This window comes from Fukomys damarensis, unplaced genomic scaffold, assembly GCF_012274545.1.
Source record: "Fukomys damarensis isolate Sample0158 unplaced genomic scaffold, DMR_v1.0_HiC HiC_scaffold_25, whole genome shotgun sequence".
NCBI lineage: Eukaryota > Metazoa > Chordata > Mammalia > Rodentia > Bathyergidae > Fukomys > Fukomys damarensis.
This window is the reverse complement of record NW_022900937.1, coordinates 5,548,908-5,572,347: the sequence shown is the minus strand read 5'-3', so window position 1 is coordinate 5,572,347 and position 23,440 is coordinate 5,548,908. Positions and strand designations below refer to the sequence as shown.

Below are 23,440 nucleotides of genomic sequence, written 5' to 3'. Positions count from 1 at the left end.
CGATCCCCAGTGCCGGAAAAACAACAAACAAAAAAAGCCAAAAACAAAAACAAAACCCCAGCATGGGACCAGCAAGAAATTCGGGCACACTGAGTGACAAGGCCAGAAACAAGCCAGCTGTGTGCGCTCAACTGACTTTCCACTAAGGGGCCGATAATACACAGCGGGAAAAAGCAGTCTTCGACCAGTGGCATTGGGAAAGCAAGGCATTCACACGCACAAGAATGAAGATGCACTCTGGCACCTCACAGGTACACAAAAACCAACACAAAATGGATCACAAACTTAAAAACGTAAAACCAGAAGCTATTAAACTATTACTTATAAAAACAAAAGACAAGGAGAAAACCGCACATCAGTCTAGGTAATGAGTTTTTGGACCCTAAAAGCACAGGCAACAACAGCAAGAACAGATAAATGGGATTACATCAAAATTAAAAGGCTCTGCACAGCAAAGGAAACAATCAACAGAGCGCAGAGCCAGCATACAGAACAGGAAGGAACACTACAACCCATATATCTTACGGGGTCAGTACCAGAATATATAAGGACTCCAAAAAGTCAACAGTAGAAAAGCACCCTGATTCAAAAGTGGACTAGAGGGCCGGGGATTTAGCTCAGTGGTGCCCCCTCCACAAGCACAAGGTCCTGAGTTCAATCCCCGGTACCGAAAGGACAAGAGAACTGTGTAGACATTTCTTAAAAGAAAGCACAACATGAACTGCTAAGAGGTACGTGAAAAGGTGACCAACCTGACTAGCATCAATGAAATGCAGATCAGAACCCAGGGAGGCATCCCCTCACCCGTAAGAACGCTGACTATCAAGACAGATGCCAGGCACTGGCAAGACGGAGCAAAGGCAGGCCTTCCACAGGGGGACGCAGCGTCTTCACGCAGCCATTATGGAAGGGAATGCAGCTTCCTCCAACACCCCAGCCTAGAATGGCCACTGATCAGCGGCTGCACTGCAGGACAGAGCACGAGACAGGAACAGGATGACAGTGCAGGGACACCCGGCACACCTCAGCGGCTCTAGTCGCGAGAGCCCGGAGACGGCAGCAACCTAGGCCCCGCTGCTATCATGGATAAAGCTGTGGTGCAGGGACCCTGTGGGCCACTGCCTGCGACAGCATGGACAGGCCAGAGAGCCCTACGCTGGATAAGATAAACCAGGTACAGGACAGCGCAAGGCTCACTCAGGGTGGAGTCTCGGGGAACTCCAAGGGGAATGCAGGTGACAGCGGCCAGGCAGGGTACAAGGACAGCGGGGAAAGGGGCAGACAGGAGTCTGCTGCGCTACCGCATGGCACGGTGACCGCAGACAGCATAGACTGGAGCAGCCAGAAGACAGGTCCTGGAAAGCTTTTTCCATAAAGGCATTACTGATAACTGAGGAAACAGACACTTGATTTCAACATTACAGAATGTATACGATGTGTCAAAATATCACAGACATCTGCGACTATGTGCAATGTTAGAGTTTTATGTATCAGTTAAAATACATTTAAATGTTTTAAAAAGAAGCAGAGTACAGCAGTGGTCATAGGTGCAGAGGTGGCTGTGGTCAAAACACACAAAATCTGTGACAGGAGGGCATGGTTGTTTTTCCTTTGCTTTTGTTTTTGAGAATGACATATTGCACATTTCAAAACTGCTGAGAGAGTGAATCTCAAATGTCCTCACACAAAAAACAAGAATTTGAGATGATATGCACGTTAATTAGCCTGACTTACTTCTCCCATGCTGTATTCATAAATCACAGTATCATTTTTGACTCCTTGAATATATAAATTATTTTTTTGCAATAAAAAGTTTTCTAGATCATTAAAAAAAACCCAGATTCTTACCAAGTGATTGCATTTCAAAGTTACTTTTCTGTCAAACATTCCAAGAGGGGAGGGGCCCGCCTCTTCGGTGTGGAGAAACAGAGGAGCCTGGAAGCAGTGTGAGAACCTCTGGTCGGCCCACCCCTTCGGCCCAGCACAGCGGAGGAGCCCAGCTGGGGCACCAACACAGCAGTGTCTGTGCCCCCCAGGAACAAGAGAAAGGGGGCCTCTCTGAGGCTCCTAGAAGAAAATCTCTACAATAAAGGCACACCACACCGCCATAGTTGGTAACTCAGAGGGGCAGGCACCTTGCATTGGAATCTCGTCTCACTTCAGGGAAAAGAGAGCTGGAACCTGCAGTAGAACCTCACAGAGTTCACCCCAGCAGGAGGCCAGAGATCTCAACTTGGGCCTTGCAGACAGAGATCAGCCTGGACCTCAGGGGACAGCTCCTGGCTTGCTGAGACTAATTCACTTAGATTTGCACACTCCTGCCCACACTGTCAATTGTGTCAACGGAGGCACACCCTGAAGGAGGCCCTCCATTTCTATTTGTATTTTTATTTTCAAATTAAGATTTCTCTCTCTCTCTTTTTTTTTTTTTTTTTGGTTTTTTGAGACAGGGTCTCACTATGTAGTTCAGACTGCCCTGGAACTCACTGTGTAGCCCAGGTTGGTCTCAAACTCACAGCAATCCTCCTGCCTCAGCCTCCCGAGTGCTGGGATTACAGGTGTGTGCCACCACACCCCCGGCAAGATTTTTCTCTTATGTTTAATCATTTAAAAACATTTTATGAATCTTTTTCGCTTCTCAAATTTTTTTCCTTTTTTGTTTTTTCTTCTCTTTTCTCTCTCTCTCCCACCTTGACCTTCGTTTCTCCCCCTTTGTTCCTGTCCTAATTCAAATTTATTTTCTTTTTCTCTTTTTCCTTCTCTCAATTGACATTAGTTTTAAAAGAACGTGATTATATACAGTCTCTAGCCACCCTATTGCTGTTTGTTTGTCTGTTCTTCTGTATATTTTGTTCCGTCTTCTCCTTTTCTCTTCAACAGCTCCCTAGGGTATGTCTGATCTTCCGTGTCCTCTGGCCTCACTTCTAACTTCTCTCTATCCTATCTATCCCTCCCTCCCCAACTCCTTCTAAATCCCCATCCTGAAGGGTAAAGTTACTATACTGAAGAGTTTATTCAATATAAACATATTTTGGTCTGGCCCCCAATTTTGATTTAATTCACATAGTTAAAGGTGACAGATTAATAACTACCACAAATTATTTTCTAAGCTGTGCTTGATGGTATTGTGTTGTTGGACTAAGGTGTTGTGATTGATCTAATCAGTTGTTCTCCCTGGTATAATGAAAATGAGATTGCCTCAGAGTCACTAGAGACTCAAAACCTAAAGACCAGCTATATCTGGAAGATTAAAGTATTAACCCATGAATTAAACCAAAGACAGTACCAACAGCAAAAACAGAAATGAGAAGACACTGAAACAAGGCACAAACACAGACTTCTACCTCACCAAAGGTAAACTGTGGGGGAAATAAGGTGGAAAAGTCTGACAGTCAACCATCTGAACCAATAACACAGGAAGTAAAAGAAAAGATAAATGAGGCTCTAGAAAAATTCAAAACAGAAATAATTTCCCAGATAACCACAGAGATGGTGAGAAGAATGAAAGGCGTGATTACTGACTCTAGAACAGAAACAGATAAAAAAAGTAGATGAGCTCAGGACCATGATGGAAACCATTAATGTCCAGCATAGGAAATTAATGGAAACCTTGAATGCCCAGCATAGGAAAGAAATTGAATCCATGAAACAGATTAAAATAGGTACCCAGGAGATTAAAAACTCTATACAAAGCATTCACAGGAGGATGAACAAATGTGAAGACAGAATTTCAGATATAGAAGACATGATTAAGGCCAGTGACCATGAAAAGAAAGATCTCTTAAAAACAGTAAAGAATCATGAGAAATTGATCCAACAACTCTTAGGTGATGCAAAGAAGAATAATGTAAGACTGATAAGAATCTATGAAGTAGGAGGAGAAAGTACAAATGACATAAAAAAAAAACTGTTCACAGAATTAATGACAGAAAACTTCCCAAAGGGGAAGAATTTGACAAACAGATAAGTGAGGCATATAGGACTCCAAGTAGGCATAAACACGAACACACATACACACACACACACACACACACACACACACACACACTTAGACATATAATAATCAAGGTCCCAGAAACCCAACAGAAAAACAAAGAACTACAAGCAGTTACAGAAAAGAAACAAATCACATACAAAGGAAAGCCCATCAGAATCACAGCAGACTTTTCAACACAAACCTCAGGTCAAGAAGAGGCTGGAGTCAGGTATTTTAAGTTCTAAAAGAAAACAACCTCCAACCTAGACTGATGTATCCTGGAAAACTATTAATGGGGAAATAAGATGCTTCCACAACAAAAAGAACACCTGAGAAATTTCATTAACACCAAACCGGCCATCCAAACACTTCTAAACAATATCCTGGAAAAAGAAAATGAAGGCTACAACTCCATAAGGGCCAAGACAGCAAATATATCAGGCAAGGCAAGAAATTAAAGGGAGAGAGGAAAAATAAAATAAAATAAAATAACCAACAACAGGAAAATAACATGACAATGAAAAGTCAATATATAAGAGTTATAACCATCAAGGTTAATGGCCTCAATTCACCAATCAAAATAGGCTGGTAGAATGGATTAAGAAGCAAAATCCAACAACATGCTGTATACAAGAAACCCACTTAATCCACAAAGAAATTCATAGAGTGAAAGTAAAACAATGGAAAACAGTTCTCCATGACAGGAGCCCAGAAAAAAGTGGGAGTAGCTATCTTATTTGCATATGGAGTAGATTTCAAACCAAAACTAATTAAGAGAGACAAAGAAGGCCACTACATTCTTGTAGAGGGAACAATGCAAGAGGAAGATATGACAATCATAAATATATATGCACCAAATACTAACGCCCACAACTATACTAAACAAATATTAATGGATATGAAAACCGAAATAAGCACTAATACAATTGTAGTGGGGAACCTTAATACTCCACTGGCACAAATACATCTAGACCAAAAGTCAACAACAAAATACTAAAACTGAACCAAGGTTTTAAACAAATGGACTTGTAGATACACATCTCAGAGTGTGCCACCCCACAAAATCAGAATATACATTCTTTTCAGCAGCATACAGATCATTCTCCAAAATAGACCACATACTTGCTCATAGAACATGTTTAAGTAAATACAAAGGACCTGAAGCTATCCCCTGTATATTATCAGACCATTGTGCAATTAAACTGGAGTTCAATAACAAAAGAAACTACAAGAACTTCACAAACACATGGAAATTGAATAACACTCTCCTGAACAACCAATAGGTCACAGAAGAAATTAGACAGTTTTTACAAATAAAGGATAATGCTAATACAACATACAGGAATCCATGGGACACAATGACAGCAGTTCTGTGAGGGAAATTTATAGCAGTGAAGGCCCACACCAGGAAAATAGAGCAAGCTCAAATAAACAACCTAATGCTGAATCTTAAGCTTTTAGAAAAAGAAAATCAAGACAAATGCAAAGCTCATACAAAGGATGAAAGAGTAGAAATCAATACAGTGGAGACTAAGAGAATGATACAGAAAATCAATGAATCGAAGAGTTTATTTTTTGAAAGAATAAATAAAATCGATAAACCCTTAGCCAACCTTATCAAAAAAAAAAAAGGAAAGAAAAGGCTCAAATCCATGCAATTAGGAATGAAAAAGGTGAAGTCACAACAGATCCACCAGAAATCCAGAGGATCATCAATACTTACTTTGAAAACCTGTACTCTAATAAAATGGAAAATACAGAAGAGGACAGATTCCTAGATACACATGAACTTCCAAAGAAGTTATAAAAAGTCTAAACACCCCAATTACATTCAGTGAAATTGAAAATGTAATTAAAACATTACCAACAAAGAAAAGCCCAGGTCTAATGGACTGCTGAATTCCACAAGACATTTACAGAAGAACTATTGCCACTACTCTTTAAACTCGTCAATAAAATTGAAAGGGAGAGGAGAAAAATATGAGAAACTGAAAAAATGGAAATAAAGTGTTTGTAAATGGGGAAGGGGTGAAATAAAGTGTTTGTAAATGGGGAGGGCAGGGACAAGGGGAAAAAATGAGAATCAAGACCTATTATGTAAAGGTACAGAATCCCAGTGATGAATGTAATTGTATTGTATACCTAGATTGTACCAATAAACTCAATAAAAAGAAAAAAAATTGAAAGGGAAGCAATACTTCCAAATTCATTCCTGGAAGCAAGTATTACTTTGATTCCAAAACCAGGGAAAGACCCAACCAAAAATGAGAACTATAGGCCAATCTCCCTAATAAATATAGATGCAAAAAATCCTCGACAAGATACAATACAAAAGATCATCAAGAAGATCATACACCCTGACAAAGTCGGATTTATCCATGGATGCAAGGATGGTTCAATATACGTAAATCCATAAATGTAATACACTATATTAAATCAAGGACAAAAACTATATAATCATCTCAATAGATGCATAAAAAGCATTCAACAAAATTCAACATCCATTTATGATAAAAACCCTACAGAAAATTGGAATGATGATCTTTATCTCAACCTGATAAAGGCTATCTATGAAAAACCAACAGCCAGTATCATACTAAATGGTCACTGAAAACCTTCACGCTAAAATCAGGAACAAGACAAGGATGTCCACTATCACCACTCCTGTTCAATAGTTCTAGAAACATTAGCCACAGCAATCAGACAAGAGAAAGAGATAAAAGCAACAAAGACAGGAAAGGAAGGAGTTAAACTGTCACTATTTGCTGATGATATAATACTCTACATAGAAGACACAAAAAACTCTACCCAAAGACTTCTAGACTTAATTGACAGATTCAGTAGAGTAGCTGGATATGAGGTCAACACTCAAAAATCAAGAGGCTTTTTATACACAAGTAACACTCACTGAGAAAGAAATTAGGGAAACAATTCCTTTCACAATAACACCCCAAAAAATGAAATATCTAGGATCTAATGGAGACAAAAGACCTCTACACAAATACTACAGCACTCTGATAAAAGATCAAAGAGGATATAAGAAAATGGAAAAACATCCCTTGCTCCTGAGTAAGAGGAATCAACATAGGGAAAATGGCCATACTTCTACTCAAAAAAATCAGGCCCCTGGTTCTATGCTTAACTGAGGTGGGCAGAGGTTAGGGGATGAAACATTACAACTTATGATCAAGAGAAGCATCCAATCCCTTTAACTTCCTTTAAAATGTTAAGAAAAAACATCTGGTAAGATGTCTGGTAAGATTTCCACTAGCTTCCCAAATATAAACTGTGAGGGTTATGTTCCTATGTAAAATGCCTCACGTATACACTAAAATAACACAGGCCACCACAGCCCATGTTGTAGAAGGCTCAGCTACCCACACAGATGAAAGGGTGCACATTAACTTCTGCTAAGAACCATGGGGGAACTTATCTACATGAAGAAAGGACAATCAAACCTGAAAAGGCAAAAAAGCTGTTCTGGAAAGGTTTACATTTCATGGAAAAGTTTAACATTAAAACAGTTTCTTTTAAAAAGCTAACCAGGGGGACAGCAGATGTTCTTAGTGTTCAGAAATTAAGTTAGGAACATGCTTTTACTTCAGGCAGAAGAAAATCTCTGGAATTAAGTCCTCAGAAATTAAAATTACCATCAGCCTCAAATAAACACTTGTGTCTATGAACCGAATATACCTCAGAATCTTTTTTGCAGTAAACCTTGAAAGTATCTGCCATCTTGTCAAAGAAAAGTCAGACAATGAAAATTCAATAAATATGTGTATAACAAACTAGACAGGTAAAATTGAAAAGCACTTTCTTAAAAGTGTATACAAAGCTCTGGGTAATTTTCTTTTTGAAATTAAAGTTCCCAAGAATATTTTTCAGTTGTTTTTATTATAAAGAAGTCTGTCAACCCAATTCAATTCAAAATATGATGCCAAATAACTAGAAACAATGCTATCGTATCACCATTTTTAGTTAGCATTTTAATTTCACATCACTAGAAAACATCCGTACCTCCATTTTAGCGTTCGTCCACCGAGGCACTTCTACGACCATATGAAGCAAATTCTGCAGTCAAAAAGAAAGAGGACATAAACAAGTTTGTTTACTTTTTAACCCCGCTTATTCATTTGGGGTTGGAGAAGCTTATGCTGAGTAAACATTAGTGCAGTCTTTTGAACGACACTTTAGGGTCTTTTCCCACTAAAACATGGTGGATGTCTACATCATGCCTCTACCGCTGCCTTAAATTTCTTCTAAAAATGAAAGAAGTGTCCTGAAAGCCAGGAGAACTGATGCCAGCCTGTCTCCTGACCTCAACGGCCCTGCATCAGGGCCACCTTGTCAAGCTGCCCCAGCAGGTAGCCGGGCCCTGCGCTGCTGTTCCTTTCCCAGCTGACAGAGGCCCCTCTGCTACATCCTTCTGGTCTCTTTTCTCCACGGAGAGAAGGATGGACTCCATCCTACTCCCCCCACAAGGTTGCTAAGATCCTCCAAAGGACCTAAAGGAAAATGCCCAGAACGTTAGGGAGTGATATATTCTGAAAATTATATTAAAAGCTGGCATCCAAGGTGCAGAGACTGTGAGGTGAAGGCTCTCACTAGAGGAAGTCTCGAGGGTCACGCACAGCGCACAGCAGCAAGAACCTTTCCATCCAAGCTGGCAAAGCCACCGACGCCAGATTCCTGCGAGGTGCAAAGGGGCCCTGGCTCCAGCTCTCCCCAAAGGAGATTGCAGGTCAATGGGGAAATAAAACAATTTCCTGCAGATTCTTACAAAGAGAAAGCTCAGGCTGCAGGCGAGTTGCCCAACAGGGGCACCAGTAACGAGCCACACTGCTCACAGAGAGGCAGGGATTGGAGGCTGCTACCAGAGTGAGGCTGGGTGGGGCGCTGGCTGCACAGCACCCGCCATGGACCCCTCGTGAGAGGAGCACATCTGGGCACTGCATCGCAGTCAAAAAAGTGGAACCTGAATTAATTTTACTAACTATTCATTTGACTGGATTTTGTAAAATGGTATCAGCGCATGACGGACAAATAAATCTGAGACCATAACGTTAAATGAGACGAGTCAGACACACAGGTTTAACCATAACTGGTTTCTCTTAAGTGAGAAACCCAACTTATAAAGAGCAAATGGATAACAGGAAGTAGGGAGACAGATCTTTCTCAAAGGGGAAGGGACCAAGCAGTGGTGATGAAAAATGAATTAACATATGCTATGTATATGTACCAATCCCATACAAGGAATGTATACGCCATGTACTGCAAATGTGTACCAATAAAAAAAGGCAAATAACAAATAAACCAAGTGAATCCTCCTCCACAGGTTATTTGAAAGGTGATTTTTCTACTTATTTCAATCATGTCACCCATCAAAATCTCCTAGAAACCTCTACTCAATTAGAAAAAAAGCAAACAAAAAAAGATTCCCAGAGGCCTGGCACTCCGCAACTGAATTCAACTCATCAGGGCATTACTTTTTGTTGTTGTTGTTCCAGGAATCAAACTCAGGGCCTCGCGCTTGCCAGATAAGTTCTGTCACTGCTGAGCTACATCCCCAGCCTGGCAATGAAAATTTTTAAAAGCTTTCCAGCACTTTTCATTTGCAGCCAGACTTGGCTTGGAGCACTGCTAAACACTATCTTAGGGATTCTTTGTGAAATACAAGTGGGTTGATTCAAAGAATGCCATCTACACTTTTTTTTCCCCGGTATCGAGAATTGAATCCAGGACCCTTCACTTGCGAGGCAGGCCTGGCACTACTGAGCTAAATCCCCAGCCCAACACTATTAAACATAAATATATGGTGAGCTCAGAAGTCATGATGGTTATTACATTTCTCCCAGTAAAACTAAATGCTCCCTATGGCCCGAGTGCAAACCCCTCTGCGAGAACAAATCCCAGCCACTGCTCCTCGGACGATGCACACTGCCTGGCCCGGCAGCTCACATGGGGCTCTGGTGACCAGGACAGGGCATTTCCTGCACTCTTGCATGACAAGCTGCACCTGCTCAAATACGTCTGAAGACGCTGCTCTAAGGAAGATCTGAAGTAATCACAGATGTTCACCAGATTCATTCAGCCCCGAAAGCCTGGGCACGAGAGACCAAGTGCAGGTGGCCTCGCATGTGGAGATGACAGGACTGTGCTAATGTCAGCTGTGTCCCTGGGCAGTGACACCACCAAAACCTCTCCCGGAAACCTGAATTAGGCTACAGAACAACAGGTGAGGAACAGGCTTGGGGTTTGGTCCATAAGCTGCCCTCTCCCTCCTCCTCCCCATCATAAATAGCTCATTTCCAGCCAGCCTTTCCTTTCTCAGCCAAAAGACACGTGCCCTGTAAGTTCTTTAATGTTATTTTAAACCAACAGTGGCCTTCCGGGGCTCTTTCTTTTCTTTCTTTTTTTTTTTTTTTTTATCAAAAAGACAAAAGGGGACAGAAATAAAATCAGAAAGTTGTGTATGTGCCAGGAACAATGAGTTCCTTCTCGTCTCTCCTTTTTTCCTCCTTGTATTTTTATCACAGAAATAAGAAAAATAAGATATATGAAAAAGCAACCACCAAGTTTTATGTACTTGGGAAAAGACAGGAAGCAATCACCCTCCTGTCTCTCCAACTTTTTAAACTTTCAACTAAACACAAATCAGATCATCTCCACCATACAGTGTTTAAGAATTAAATTTATTTTGATGGTCTGGGTTCAGAATAGACTTGTTCCACTGAATCAACAGGTTCAGATTAATGCACTAAGAGTAATACACTGAGTCCCTAGGAACCATAAAGTGTGGAGTCCCTGTCCGAGACACTGGACATCTCAGCCAGTGGCTTCCCACTTCCATGTGCCACGCTGATTAACCTGGCCCCACCCCACTAAGCAGACTCAGAGTCAGCAGGCACAGGATGCAGCCAGGAATCCAAATTTCTAACAAGCGCTCTAGGTGTTTCCAGGCTAGATGTTTCGAAGACTATCTGACAGACAGACTCAGAAAAGCAGAAAGACCGCAGGCCAACACTATGGGAATCACACAGACTCCACTGCCGTGTGTGGAAGTGGATTCAAAAGCTGCAGCCAAAAACTCAGGGCAGAGAAGAGATGGAAATAAGGGTGGAAAGGTACAGGGTGGAGGGAAAACTGGGCAGACCCAAGGAGCCCAGAGTAAGGGACAGAATGTCAATCACAGGTGTGGTACTAAGTGAGCAACTATAACAGGTCTAACAGTCACGAAATTCGGTGCTTTATCTGGAATACACTTTAACACAGTATATGTGCATGTTTATCTTCTGTACTTCTGAAAAACTACGTAAGACAGTCATTTCATTATTGAAATTCAACTCCAGGGAGTGGGGCTAACAAGCCATGAAAATGTCAGCCCCCTCCCACCTTGAATTCCTCAAACTATCTTCACTGTTAGAATTTTTTTTTAGAATTTCTAAAAATAGGCAAACTGACTAATTTTCATAAAGTATACTTACTTTAGACCATTGACCATAATAAATAATTTGCTACTAAAATCTGGGTTCATTTTGATTCTCTCAAGTTGTTCACTTAAAAACTGAAATGGCTACAAGTACCTAGATCAGTCAAATTCAGAGACGGAGGGAAGAGGTTACTTGGAGGTGGAGGCTAGGGGAGTTACTATGGGATAGGTGTGGGCTCAGTTCCAGGTGATAAAAAGTTCTGGAGGTAGACGTAGGTGATCACGCCAAAACAGTGTTTAAGTCCTGAATGCCACTGAACTGTACACTTACAACATGTTAAAATGGGAAGTTCTATAATATGAGCATTTTATAATAAAAAGGATTAATGGTAATATCAGCTTTAAATACCTTAAAGTGATCCTAGAGGAAAAATTTCACATAGTCTTGCAGGGGTAAATATTTAGAGGCACTATAAATGTACATGCTCATGGAGGGCTTTAACAGGCAGTGACTCCCCAAATAAAGTCCAGATATACCTCATCGTCATCGCTCCGTGCTTTCTTGGTAGGAATGCCATTTTCCTGTAAGAGAAGACAGGAGCTGTGATCCCTGTACTTTCACAGTAGAAGGCTAATGAATAACTGATCCCCTTGGGTGACAGAGGCCGCCTGAAACGCTTACTCCACCGAGAGCCGCCAAATGCCTGGCCTTCCCAGGGAACACAGCACTGGGCTGTTCCATAAACCACGCAATCAGAAAAGCTAACTCTCCTTTAAGTGCTGTACCCTTCCCAAGCTTTCAGAAAACGAGCAAAGGCTCTGTCTGGTCTTCAAGGGAGGACTGGCAGTTTTCCATTACTATGCTGAAGAAGTCATTTCATTACTGCAACAGGACCGCAGGGAGCGGGGCTAAAGAGCTGCGACGTATCCGTATCGCCCCTCCCGCCTCGAATTCCTCCAGGGGTGAGGATGACGCTGCCTCTTTGCCTTGAAGCTTCTGTGAATTCAGCCAAACTACCACGTGGTGGGCTGTGAGAAGATGCCGCCATTCAGGGAAGCTTGCCCGGGTGTGTAACATGCACATACCTCAGACTCCAAAGCAACTACTAACAAAGACACAAAATAAACAGAAAAGCAACTGGCTCCAGTCAGCCCTGAAACTATTTCTTTTCCCACAACTCTGCATCCCAAACCACAAGTTCCAACCATCATTGGCTACAAGTGAGAGGATCCTGCTAATGTAGCCACCACGTGGGCCAATCTATGTCCCAAGAATTCACTGCCACATCCTGTCTCCACAAGTCCTGACCCAGGTCAGTTGTGACCCAGATCCTCCCACTGTAGACAAAGTGTTATGCCCACTGATGTTTCTTCTTTTTTGTCCTTCCTTTTTCTCTTGAGATACTAGGGATTGATGTCTGGGATCCACACTAAACAACACCCCAGCGCCTCCCCCACTGTGAGGCAGGGTCTCTGTAAGTCACTAGGCTGCCCAGGCTGTGGTTGAGCTTGCAACCCTCCTGCCTCAGCTTCCCAGGTTACTGGAACTACACGCATGCCCCACCCTGCCTGGCTACCCTGATGTGGCTCGGTCTCTTTCTTGGTTCCATCTCTCTACTACATGACTCTAACGACACAGTATGACCACTGTGGCTGTCACAGGCACATATGCCTCACCGTGACAGATCCCACCAGGCCCTCTCCACACAGGCCTTCTGCTCTGACTGCCGTACGGTTGTCTGTCTCTTCCAGCTGCTCATGAACTGGATCTGCCCGAATCGCCACTTCATACCCAGGGTCTGAAATCATGTCTAGCTCATCACAAGCTTGCAAGGATCACTAGCTGAGTGAGTGACAGTAGGAAGCAAATGCACACACATGCTGGAGACGGGAAGTGCTGGCGTCCACTGCTTCACGGGCCGAAGCAAAACAAAACTGAGACTCACGGTAACCCCGAGCTACTGCTGTCTGTGGCTCCAGATTCGTTGACCCGTGTCCTGCTGTGGACACTTAATGAACAAGAGAAGCGAAGACTGCAAGCCCTGAAGGACACGCCCTACATGCAACCCCAGCAGACCGTGGAGACTGTGACTGCGGCAAGCAGAGAGCTTACAGGAGGACTGAGTACCAAGCACAGTACCCAGCTAAGCCTCACTGGCCCTGAGCACATCCTCTGATCGCTCCCACTTGGCTGGCCCTCTGCTCTCAGCCTGGGCAGCAGTGCTCCTGACAACTCAGTCACTGCCTCAGAGGGGAAGGACCTGAGTCACAGCCTCACAGTGACCGTGAACGTCTGCTGCCAAATACGCCAGCTGAGCGGGAGGACTGCAAAGCGCCCGATGCCTCTGGGTCCTTTCGGGTCTGCCAGCGACAGTGGCCGTCCTGCTCCACTTGCTGACACCCGGTTCGGCCTCACTAGGGGGTGACTCGCGGTCCCAGTGCGAAGGGTCCGACTGCACGCACAGATTCTCAGAGACGGCTACACAGACAGGGCCCCTTTGCCAGCTTGGCTGCGCCAGCAGCGGCTCCACATAGCAGGCAGGGAGTGAGAGCGCTGGAGGCCCTGGGGCGGAAGGGCCAGTTCAAAGCCTGGCCTGGAAGCCCCCAGCTGGGTGACAGCAGACAAGTGGATCAGATGTGTGCACCCTCTGCACCTGGGAACAACGACTGTCACTCACAGGGTTACCCAACACATGCTCCAACAGCGCCTGGCAAGCAGGGATGATGCACCGCTGTCAGCTACGACGTCATTAACAGTAAGCCCCTGGTTCATACCCTAAATGGTTACCATTCCTTCTTCATTCCCTACCTAACCCTAACCTCCAAGTCCTCCCGGAAGAAGTCTATCCTCATCCTGACGTTAATTCATGCTGAAACTCCACTTCTTCCTGACTCCCAACTGCATCTTTCCTTTCACGGTGCTTCCAAAAAAGCATTTTATAGCAATATCAGAAATACTAGTTTTTACGTTCAAAACAAGTTACCTTTTCAGCGCCAACCCTGAGAGGGATATCATGGAAGGGGGAAATGTAGTGACCAGCTCCATCCTCTGCAAAGACGAAACAAAAAGTGGAATTAAAGCCATGCACTGGGCATTCTTTCGAATATCCTGTAAACTCCCTCTCTTCAAGGCAAATCTTTAACTCCCAGCTTAAAGTTCAGTTCAACTTTTAAAACTTACTCTTATCTGAGGACCAAAGAGAACATAAATACCAACTAAACCTCTGGGTCGCTGAAATCATTTTATTCTTGTGGCTTGAAACCCTCAGAGCAGAAAATATCTCAATTTGGAAAAATCTTGCTTTTTAAACAATACTCATTACTAAGTGGATTGGACTGAGATGAATGTTACTTTCGGGAGCAGACTCCTACCGAGAGAATTCCCAATCTCCTGCTATAACCTTGGACAGGCAGGCCCACTGATCCCACGCCATTAAAAGAAACAGACATTTGTCTCTGGGTGCCCGCACCACAGAAAGCTCACAACAGAAAAGCTCAGTAACAGATATTAGCTTATCTTGGATGTTATATACTGAAATATGTATTTTTTTTTTCTGGTACCGGGGATTGAACTCAAGACTTTGCACTTGCCAGGCAGGTGCAGTGCCACTGAGCTACATCCCCAGGCCCTGAAATATGTCTTTAAAAATAACTTTAAAAGCATGCATTATTGAAATAGATGCAACAACTCATACGCACTCTTCCTGGAATTCGTGTGTTTGTAAAAGCTGGGCCTAATACAGCCACACAACTGTCCCATTCATAACTCCCTAAATCAGGGTATGTTTTACTTCTATCCTTCTCTTTGGCATCATTTTTAAGTTTAGGCTTTAACATTCCATTACTAAAATAAAACAGAGACCGGCTGATACTCTATCTGCAATGAGCACACCCAGACTAAGACTCTGGTTCCTAAATTCTCCAGAATCTACTATTCTCCAATAAGGGAAACTGAGGCACTTGGGAGAGGGGCCGAGGCTCCCGCCAGGCAAAGAATACACAAAATGAGGCCGGACATCTCTCAGGGTGAGAAATGAACCCAGAGGCACAGCTTTGCCTGCAGTGTGAGGCCTAGGTTCATCCACAGCATGGGGGAAAGTCCAGAAAACCCAGCACAGCATCAAGGGCCTGCCCTGTTCAGCATGCGGAGCACGAGGACTGCTCGAGCCCGGAGTTCAAGGCCAGCAGGGCAACAGTGCAAGACTTTGTTTAAAAACAAATAAAAGGGGCCGACCGAGTACTGAAAACATAAAAGGCTGTGATGTTCAAGGGAAATTGAGCCCCAGAGGCCAAAGACAAGACAATAAAATAATAATGGAATATTGAATTAAAGCCTGTAAGTATGAAACAAATGATACAAGCAAATGGCTGAATGAATACATGAACGCAGGAGAAGAAACGCGGCTGAGACGAAGAAACAGGAGCAGACGGAGGAGAGGGAGGAGCAAAGGTGGGTCCAGACAGGCCCTGGGCGGGAAAGGCGGTCAGCAGGAAGAAAACGCGGGCCCTGCGGAGAGCCCCACAGCACTCCTGCACTGGGTAAGCAGAGGGGAGCCTGGGGTGAGGGTTTCTGCACTTCTGGGCCACCTTGGAAATTTTCCCAAATCTAAAATTATTTTTTTTAAGTTTATTAAATATCAACAACAGCAAAAAAAAAAAAAGAAAGAAAGAAAAAAAAGAAAAAGAAAGCGCAGCTCCTCCAGCACGGAAAGGTTGCTCTGCTCACTCAGCACTGGAGTGAGGTTCTAAAGGGGCCGAGTTGCCACCCGCGCTGCCACAGTCCCGGGGAAAAGAGACCCGCGCTCCGCAGACATTTCAGTAAACGTTCGCTCAGCCAACACAGCTACGGCGGAATACGATTTCCCTTATTAATTCTTTCTTTTCCTCCCAATCTGGTAATTTTCCTTTCCCCGCCCTGGCAACAAGGTGACTCCTAAAGGCCACAAAGCACAGCGTGGGGACAAACTCCAGAGAGGGCGCACATGGCAAAGATCTGATACTCTTGCTCAGACCCACACTGCTTCCTCTTCCGTTAAAGGGACGCCCGGAGCACACAGACAGGACCTCCCCGTGTGCTGCACCAGGCTGCAAGCTCTCTGCTCAATTTTCAGTTATCTACGAGCAACACAAGGAAAAACAAAAAGAAGGAAAATCTCCGACGTGTTTGCAGGACCACGAAAAATGAGCAAAGAGTGGTCCGTATTTGCTGACTTAGGGAACTACACATACCAGAAGCTGTTCGGATCAGGAAACAGTATCCGTAAAGGAGGAAATCATAATGAAGAAACAAAGAATAAAAGCACGTATTTCTGTTTAAAACGATAAAACAGCTTTAGCTCTCAGAGTGGCAACGTTTTCACACACAGAAACGCACACCGGAGCCTGAGAGATGACACCTGCCGCTGCGGCAGCGACAGCTCGCAGAATGGTTTCTCCATTAAGCAACACCCATTCACCAAGCTCTCTGTACTAAAGCACGACGTGCTAGATCCTGGGAGAAAAAAGTGCCAGAAAGCAATCTGTGCCCTTAGCTAAGACAGAGCACGGCCCACCTGAGAACTGTCACCGCCGTCCCTCTGGGGCCTCTGTGTGTTCATGGCCACTCTCTGGGGCGGAGGATGGATGCAGGACAGGTCCCAGGGTTGGCGATCCCGGCCCGCTCTCAGACCGAAGGGGGCCGCGTCTCTCTCTCACACACACACACGCACACACACCTCACACACAGGCCACAGGCAGGGATGCGGCAATCAAGGCCGCTTCCTGCAGAATCAGAACCGACCCGCACCTCAGCCGGACCCTGCCTGAGCCGAAGAGGACTCGGTGGCCAAGCTGCTCTCTCTGAAGCACAGGCTCGAGAGTGGGCTGCCGCCGCCAGTAACTTTCTAAAATGTCTGTTTTCTGACTGTCACATCAAACCAGGGCACCTGTGGTTCAAAGCAGAAATCCCGCCCCTGCCATCCAGGTCCCCACAGGTGACCGCCTTCTCTAACTCTGTGGTGTCCCCTGGTTCTCTTCCCGCTCTAAGTTACAACTGGGAAATTATCTACGGGTTCCAATTCTCAGACAAAGAAAGTCTGCTAATCTGATCCCAAGCTACCTCCCTGAAGTTCCTGGCTCAATTCAGCACTCTGCCCCCCTGCTCCACCACAAATAGACCGTGTTTCTGGTCCCACTAGTCTGCCTTTCACTGCCTTCCTCACTCTTCTCCCTGCATTTTTGTCTTCTGCACTTTATCCCCAACCCCCACTTCCGGGCTGACAAAGCGTTCTGCAATAACTGAATGTTCCATGCCTTTCCCACAGTGTATTTCTTAGCTCCGTCCTGTTACCCCTGATAGCTCCCTCTCCATTTTATCTGTTCTTTCCTTCTGAGACTAATGTTACTCAATGCTGAACGTCCTAGAATCTTCACATCTTTGCATTTTACTGACATTGCCTGTTTCTGGTAGATTTCTTTGCTTCCTTTTTATCTGCACTACTTTCTCAAAGCCACTGTAACAATTACCACAAATGTCATGGCCTAAAAGGACAGAATACCATTCAGCCCACCACACCTTTTATTGAGGATTTTTTTTTAACAATCACATTTTAATTCCCAAGAACTCCTGTTGCTATGTGGTCAGAGCTTCTCTTCCTTGTTCCTGCATACAATCAATACCTTTTAAAATCTCAGAGGACATCCATCGACTTCAAAATTCAAGTTCTCTTATTTCTGCTTTCTGTTTTTATTTAATTTGTAAGTTTTCCTTATGTTAATTCATTCGGTAAATATTTGCGGAACACTTACTGTACACCAAACATGACTCTACGTGGCAGGAATAAGAATTCTAATTCCCTGCGTGTGTAATTTACATTAGAGTCCCGGACAGAGGCAATGAATATGCAGCACTCACCAGCAGGTATGAGGAGCATTAAGGGGCAGGGCTCACCAGGGGAGTGAAGGACGGAAATGCAGCGCTCTGATGAGGGCGCTACCAAGGAGGAGCCCCGCAGGCTTAGAAAGCACAGAGGCTCAGGACACAGCACGCAGGGTAGAACCTTCAAGGAGACCAGGACAGCAGGCAAACAGTGACCCAAGAGAAGACACCGGGCCAGGGAATCGGAGGAGACCCACGTTCCATCCCGAGGTAAATGCTGCACATTTATCTCGAGGGAAGCAGATAGCACTGGTGTTCTGAAGAACCAGGAGGAGGCTATGTTATGCAGCGAAGATGATGGTGGCAGGATAAGGTGGTGAGGGGGAAGCAGAGAGAAGGAATGGTCTTCTGGGTACCTTTCCCAAGGTACCTGCTCATGAGCTAGGTGTGCAAATAAAGAAAGGCAGCCAAGAATGGTTCCTAGGTGATTGGTTCCTGCTGCCTTTCCTGAGAGGAGAGGCTGGCTAGAGGTACAATATTGCAGCTCACAAGAGGATGCCGTTCTGGCCGTCATGGGCACCTTTCTGCCTCTGGGACACAATGCCCGATGTCCTTAACTCAAAGCAGGAGACCACGGCAGAAGGGCCTGGTGGAGGAGAGCTGCTCACCTCATGGCAGCCAGGAAGCAGGGAGAGAGAACGGAGGAGCCAAGGACAAGAATACTCCTCCTAGGCTGCATTTTTTCGTACATTTATAGTTCATTAATTTTTATCTTTTATTTCTATTACTTTCTGTTTGCAACATTTTAAGGCTTATTTCTTGTCCTTTTTATTGACTTGAATATTTACCTAATTTGTTTAGTACTTTTTTCCAAGGATTAAATTTAGGACTCTAAATCTTGATTAATACTTAGGCTACATTCAACAGGTTTTGAAAGTACTTACTTCTAAGTGCTCTATAATGCTAATTTGGTTTCTTCAACAAAATAATCACTTAGAATACTTTTGCTAATACCCAAGTACATAGATTTTAAATGTTTGTGTGCACATGCTTATATTATTTTATTATAATTAGGGAATGTGTAATTAGGAAATGTGTCCACTCTGGAGAATTCATTCAGTTGCTTGTGGTCAAATGGTCAATTTAAAAATATATATTCTAAAAAAAAAGAATACACCTTCCAGGTCACACTGCTGTGACCTACCTCTTCCAGCACTGTCAGCCGTAAGCTCACGACTGAAGACCCAGTCACCCTCCAGAACCCCACCCAGGAACACAAGACTTTGGAGGACATTTCAGATTTAAATGACAACAGGCTCTGTTCCACTGAAGGGTACAGTGACGACAGGCAGTGTACTATGTCCTATAAAATACCTAGGAGGAGGCTTTGAATGTTCTTCTACGAAGAAACTGAAAGTGTTTGTGGTGATCGATGTGCTAATTACCCTTCTGTGATCGGGACAGAAACAAGCTGGGCAGGGACGGCAGGTGTGGACGTCTGTTGCAGACCTCCTTGGTTAAGTAGAAACACAGCAGCAAGCTGGACGCTCATATTCAGGAAGAGAGCGAGGCTAACCTGGGAGCCCCAGCTGGCCCTCGATCCAAGGGACTCGGCAAATCACCTAGAGCAACAGCAGCGATCAGCAAACGCGGGCAAACCCAGCGCAGGCCCGCTGCGGCTGTTGTACATAAGGCCTTGTCGTGACACAGCCACAGTAACAATCACAGGCTTACTGCCTACGGTGGCGCCAAAGTGGGAGCGCAGCAGCTGTGGCGACTTCAAGATCTGCGAACCTACTCCGCGTCCTACCCGGGCCCTCTAGGAAGGAGCGCTAAGCCCTGTCCCGGACAGTGGAGAAGGGGCGAGAACGCGCTGGGCACCTCGTACACTAGAGTCCCACCCACCGGGGGTCCCCACAGGACACTAAAGCGGAGCCATCAAAATCCGCGAACCCAGAGAAATGCGGCTCAAGGCAAGAGGAGGGAAAAGTGTTCTGAAGCCGAAAGGGGCACTGTTGCAGGTCACACAGGGCAGGGCAGCAGGTCGCGCTGGGGTCACAGGGATGACAGACCAGTGGAGGCGACCCTTCCAATGTGGCTTATGCTGGAGAATCAAAACCCAGGTGCACAGGCTGGGAACTCAGTGTCTACGGCACAGGGTCAACAAAGTCCAGCAGCCTTCAGCAGAGCCGAAGGAACAGACAGTGGCTGTGACAACGAGGTCTCCTAGATGCCGGGCAGAGTTCTGCTGAGCTCTGGGGCTCCTGCCTGCCCTACTTCCCTCCCGACACTTCCCAGACACTTCCCACGGTGCACTCCAAAGCCTGCCTGCCATTTGCTCTGAGCTGAAATTAACCCCATCAGCTCTGCTCTGCTGCCTCCAGCCTGCGCACGTCCTCACAGTCTCCACCTCTGCCAGGGTCCTCATCTGAAGCAGGGGCTCCTCCCACCCGATCCATCCCAACCATACTTCCCTCTCTCAAAAAAATCTTCCACAAAATATTTTGAAATCTCCAGCTCTGGCGTCTCCTACTTTTGTTGTTTGTGTTTGTTTGTTTTGGTACCAGGGATCAAACCAGGTCCTTGCGCTTGTGAGGTAGGAAGCAGAACCAGAGCTAAATCCTGGCCCTGTTTTTGACATTTTTGGATCACCTTTCTCACCCTCACTCATTATGACCTTAGTCGAATGTTTATTAGAAGAGAGATGAGGCAAATAACTGCCGTTGCTGCCGTGTCACTTTGTCTTGGGATTTCACTACCTTCGAAATCACAATTCACCCCAGACCGAAGTGAGTGAAGTCTTGGCCCCAGCCACACACACAAGCATCGCCAGGCACAATTTCCCTTCGATGGGTTCCAGTTAGATTTATGCTGTCATTCTGTAGGTTATCGCTTCTTTCTCTTGTGTGGCTGAGAATTTATTACTTGCAGCAGCAAAGCCTACACCTGATACTGTGTTTATGTGCTAAACAGCTACACACACGCCAAGAACCAACAGACCACTCCAAACTACCACCAAAGCCATTTGTGTGTTTACTGGTTAATAATGACCAAAGCTAGCTTTGTTTGATTTTTAGGATAAGGTTAAGAAAATTTAACGACTTTAACAATTGGCTTCAATACAAACTAAAGAATTGTGCGACTCACTCGTGTTTCAAATAGAAGAACGTGAGTCATCCACAGCCCTGTTTCTGCCACTCAGTCATCTACTCTGTAGGGGCAAAAATACAATTATGGAGAGCACGGCTTGTCCCTATCCTTTAAGAGAAGTTTAAAATCTAAAACAAAGAACTTTCAAGTCCTTAACAAAAGACAGTCATGACACCCAAGCAACGCTGACACGAGGGTGGGGTCCCAATACCATCTGGATTTACAGTTATTTCAGAGACCCATTAAGTTACCGAGCCTAGGAATTAATAAGTCGGGGTACTTGAAAATATTCAGTTTCAGGGGCCAGGGATTTAGCTCAATGGTGTCACGACCTGCCTCCCAAGTGCAAGGTCCTGAGTTCAATGCCAGGTACAATCAAAAATTCAGTTTTAAACACAGCCCATCATGTTCACCGAATTAAATGATAAAAACTTGTTTAATGACTCACATTAAGGTAAAAGGAAAGAATTTAATATCCACCAGGTGTGGGCACGGCCATTCACACACCTTCCCACCTCGGTGACTCCAGAGCCCTTCACACAGCATCACGGGGCCATCGGGCTTGGGCCTTGTCCACACTAACTGCTGCGACTACCTTCTAGGCCCAGACGACACAGCTGTTCCCAGATGCTGCACACACTGACACCAAAGTGACACCCAGGAGGCTCCTCAGCCAGGTCATCCAGCTACACTCCACCAAGGAGGCTGATAAATCATCCTTTCTCAAAATCCTTCCTACAACTTAAGATATTACCATGAAGTAACACACCTATAATCCCAGAACTCTAGGAGGCTGAGGCAGGAGGACTGCAAGCTTCAGTCCAGCCTGGGCAACTTAACAAATTAGCCAGACTCTGTTTTAAAATAAAAAACAGAAAAACAAAGGGCTGGAGATGTAGCTCAGTGCAAAGGCCCTGGGTTCAGTCCCTAGTACAACACCACACACACACATACACACACACACACACACACACACACACACCCCATCATTCATTCTTATTCTTAATGGCAGTAAAGAGATGCTATAGGCAGAGATAAAGATAGAAAAGGTGCTGTCTCACAGACACCGACATGTCAGACTTGCGATATGTAAGGAAAGGCTTCGACGCTGCGTAACAACCTCCACCCCAGCGGGACCAGCCCTGCTATCCAGGGCGAAAGGAGCCAGCACAGGCCGCACCACAGGCTGAGCACTGTGTCAACCGCGCCACCCCAGGGACTCAGCACTAGAGCTCCAGGCGTGCAGCGGAAGTGGTCACGTCAGGGAGTCGCCCTCGTTTCCCCTGGCCCTGGTCCCTCCGGCCTGCGGGTGACACAGCCCAGCCCGCAACGCCCTGGCGGTTGGCCCAGTAACTGCCTCAGTCCGCCTTCAGGTCAGGCTCCTGCTCCTCCCCGGGATCTCAGCACAACCTTTCCCCTCCTTTCTGTTCTGGGCGGAGGGGTGATCATGGCACTCAAGGGACAGAAAAATCTGGAGGCCAAGGCCCATTTGCAGCTAGGAAATAACCCACAGCCTGAGGCCCCCAGCGGCTCAGGAACGCCCCCGGGCGCCTGTCCCGGGCCTGTCCCTGTCCTTGGGGAACCTCCAAAGTCACAGGGAAGCTTAGGTCCGGAGGAGGAGGAGGTGCAGGTTCCACCTGCCCAGGCCCGGAGCTGGGCCTTCTCCGAGCTGGGCTTCGCTGCTTTTCAGTCCACATTCAGGTGTTTTCAGCGTCTCCCGCCTCACACTGACAGATCTGGGGACAGAAACAGACCCTCCAGCCCAGGCCACCGCCGGGCCCCAGGACCCAAATCAGCAGCTCTCATCAGCTGCGTTTCACGCTCCTCGCCGGGTCTGCGGCATTTGTTCACCAAACTGTAGCTTGGAGAAAAAGCAAACCCACGGTGAAGAAAACACACATTTCCGTGGCAGCCGCCCCTGGCCCGGGCTGCGTGAGCACACGCCTCTCACGGATCGCAAGCACGCGCACAAGTGTGACGACGCAGTGGGGCCGTGAGCGAGCGGGCTGAGCGGCGGGGCGGGGCGACC

At 45.5% G+C, this 23,440-nt stretch overlaps 1 protein-coding gene across 1 annotated transcript in view; it reads right to left on the bottom strand.

The window, feature by feature from the left end:
• The window catches only part of Ppa2 (inorganic pyrophosphatase 2), a 65,162-nt gene extending 41,858 nt beyond the window's left edge, over positions 1-23,304 (bottom strand). The window contains exons 1-4 of the mRNA XM_033756029.1: positions 23,166-23,304; positions 14,390-14,454; positions 11,943-11,987; positions 7,994-8,047 (exon numbers count right to left, since the gene is read on the bottom strand). Of these exons, the coding sequence (XP_033611920.1) occupies positions 7,994-8,047; positions 11,943-11,987; positions 14,390-14,454; positions 23,166-23,217 (216 nt within the window). The 5' untranslated portion in view covers positions 23,218-23,304. The remainder of the gene's footprint in view (positions 1-7,993; positions 8,048-11,942; positions 11,988-14,389; positions 14,455-23,165) is intronic.
• Between the last annotated feature and the right edge of the window lie 136 nt (positions 23,305-23,440).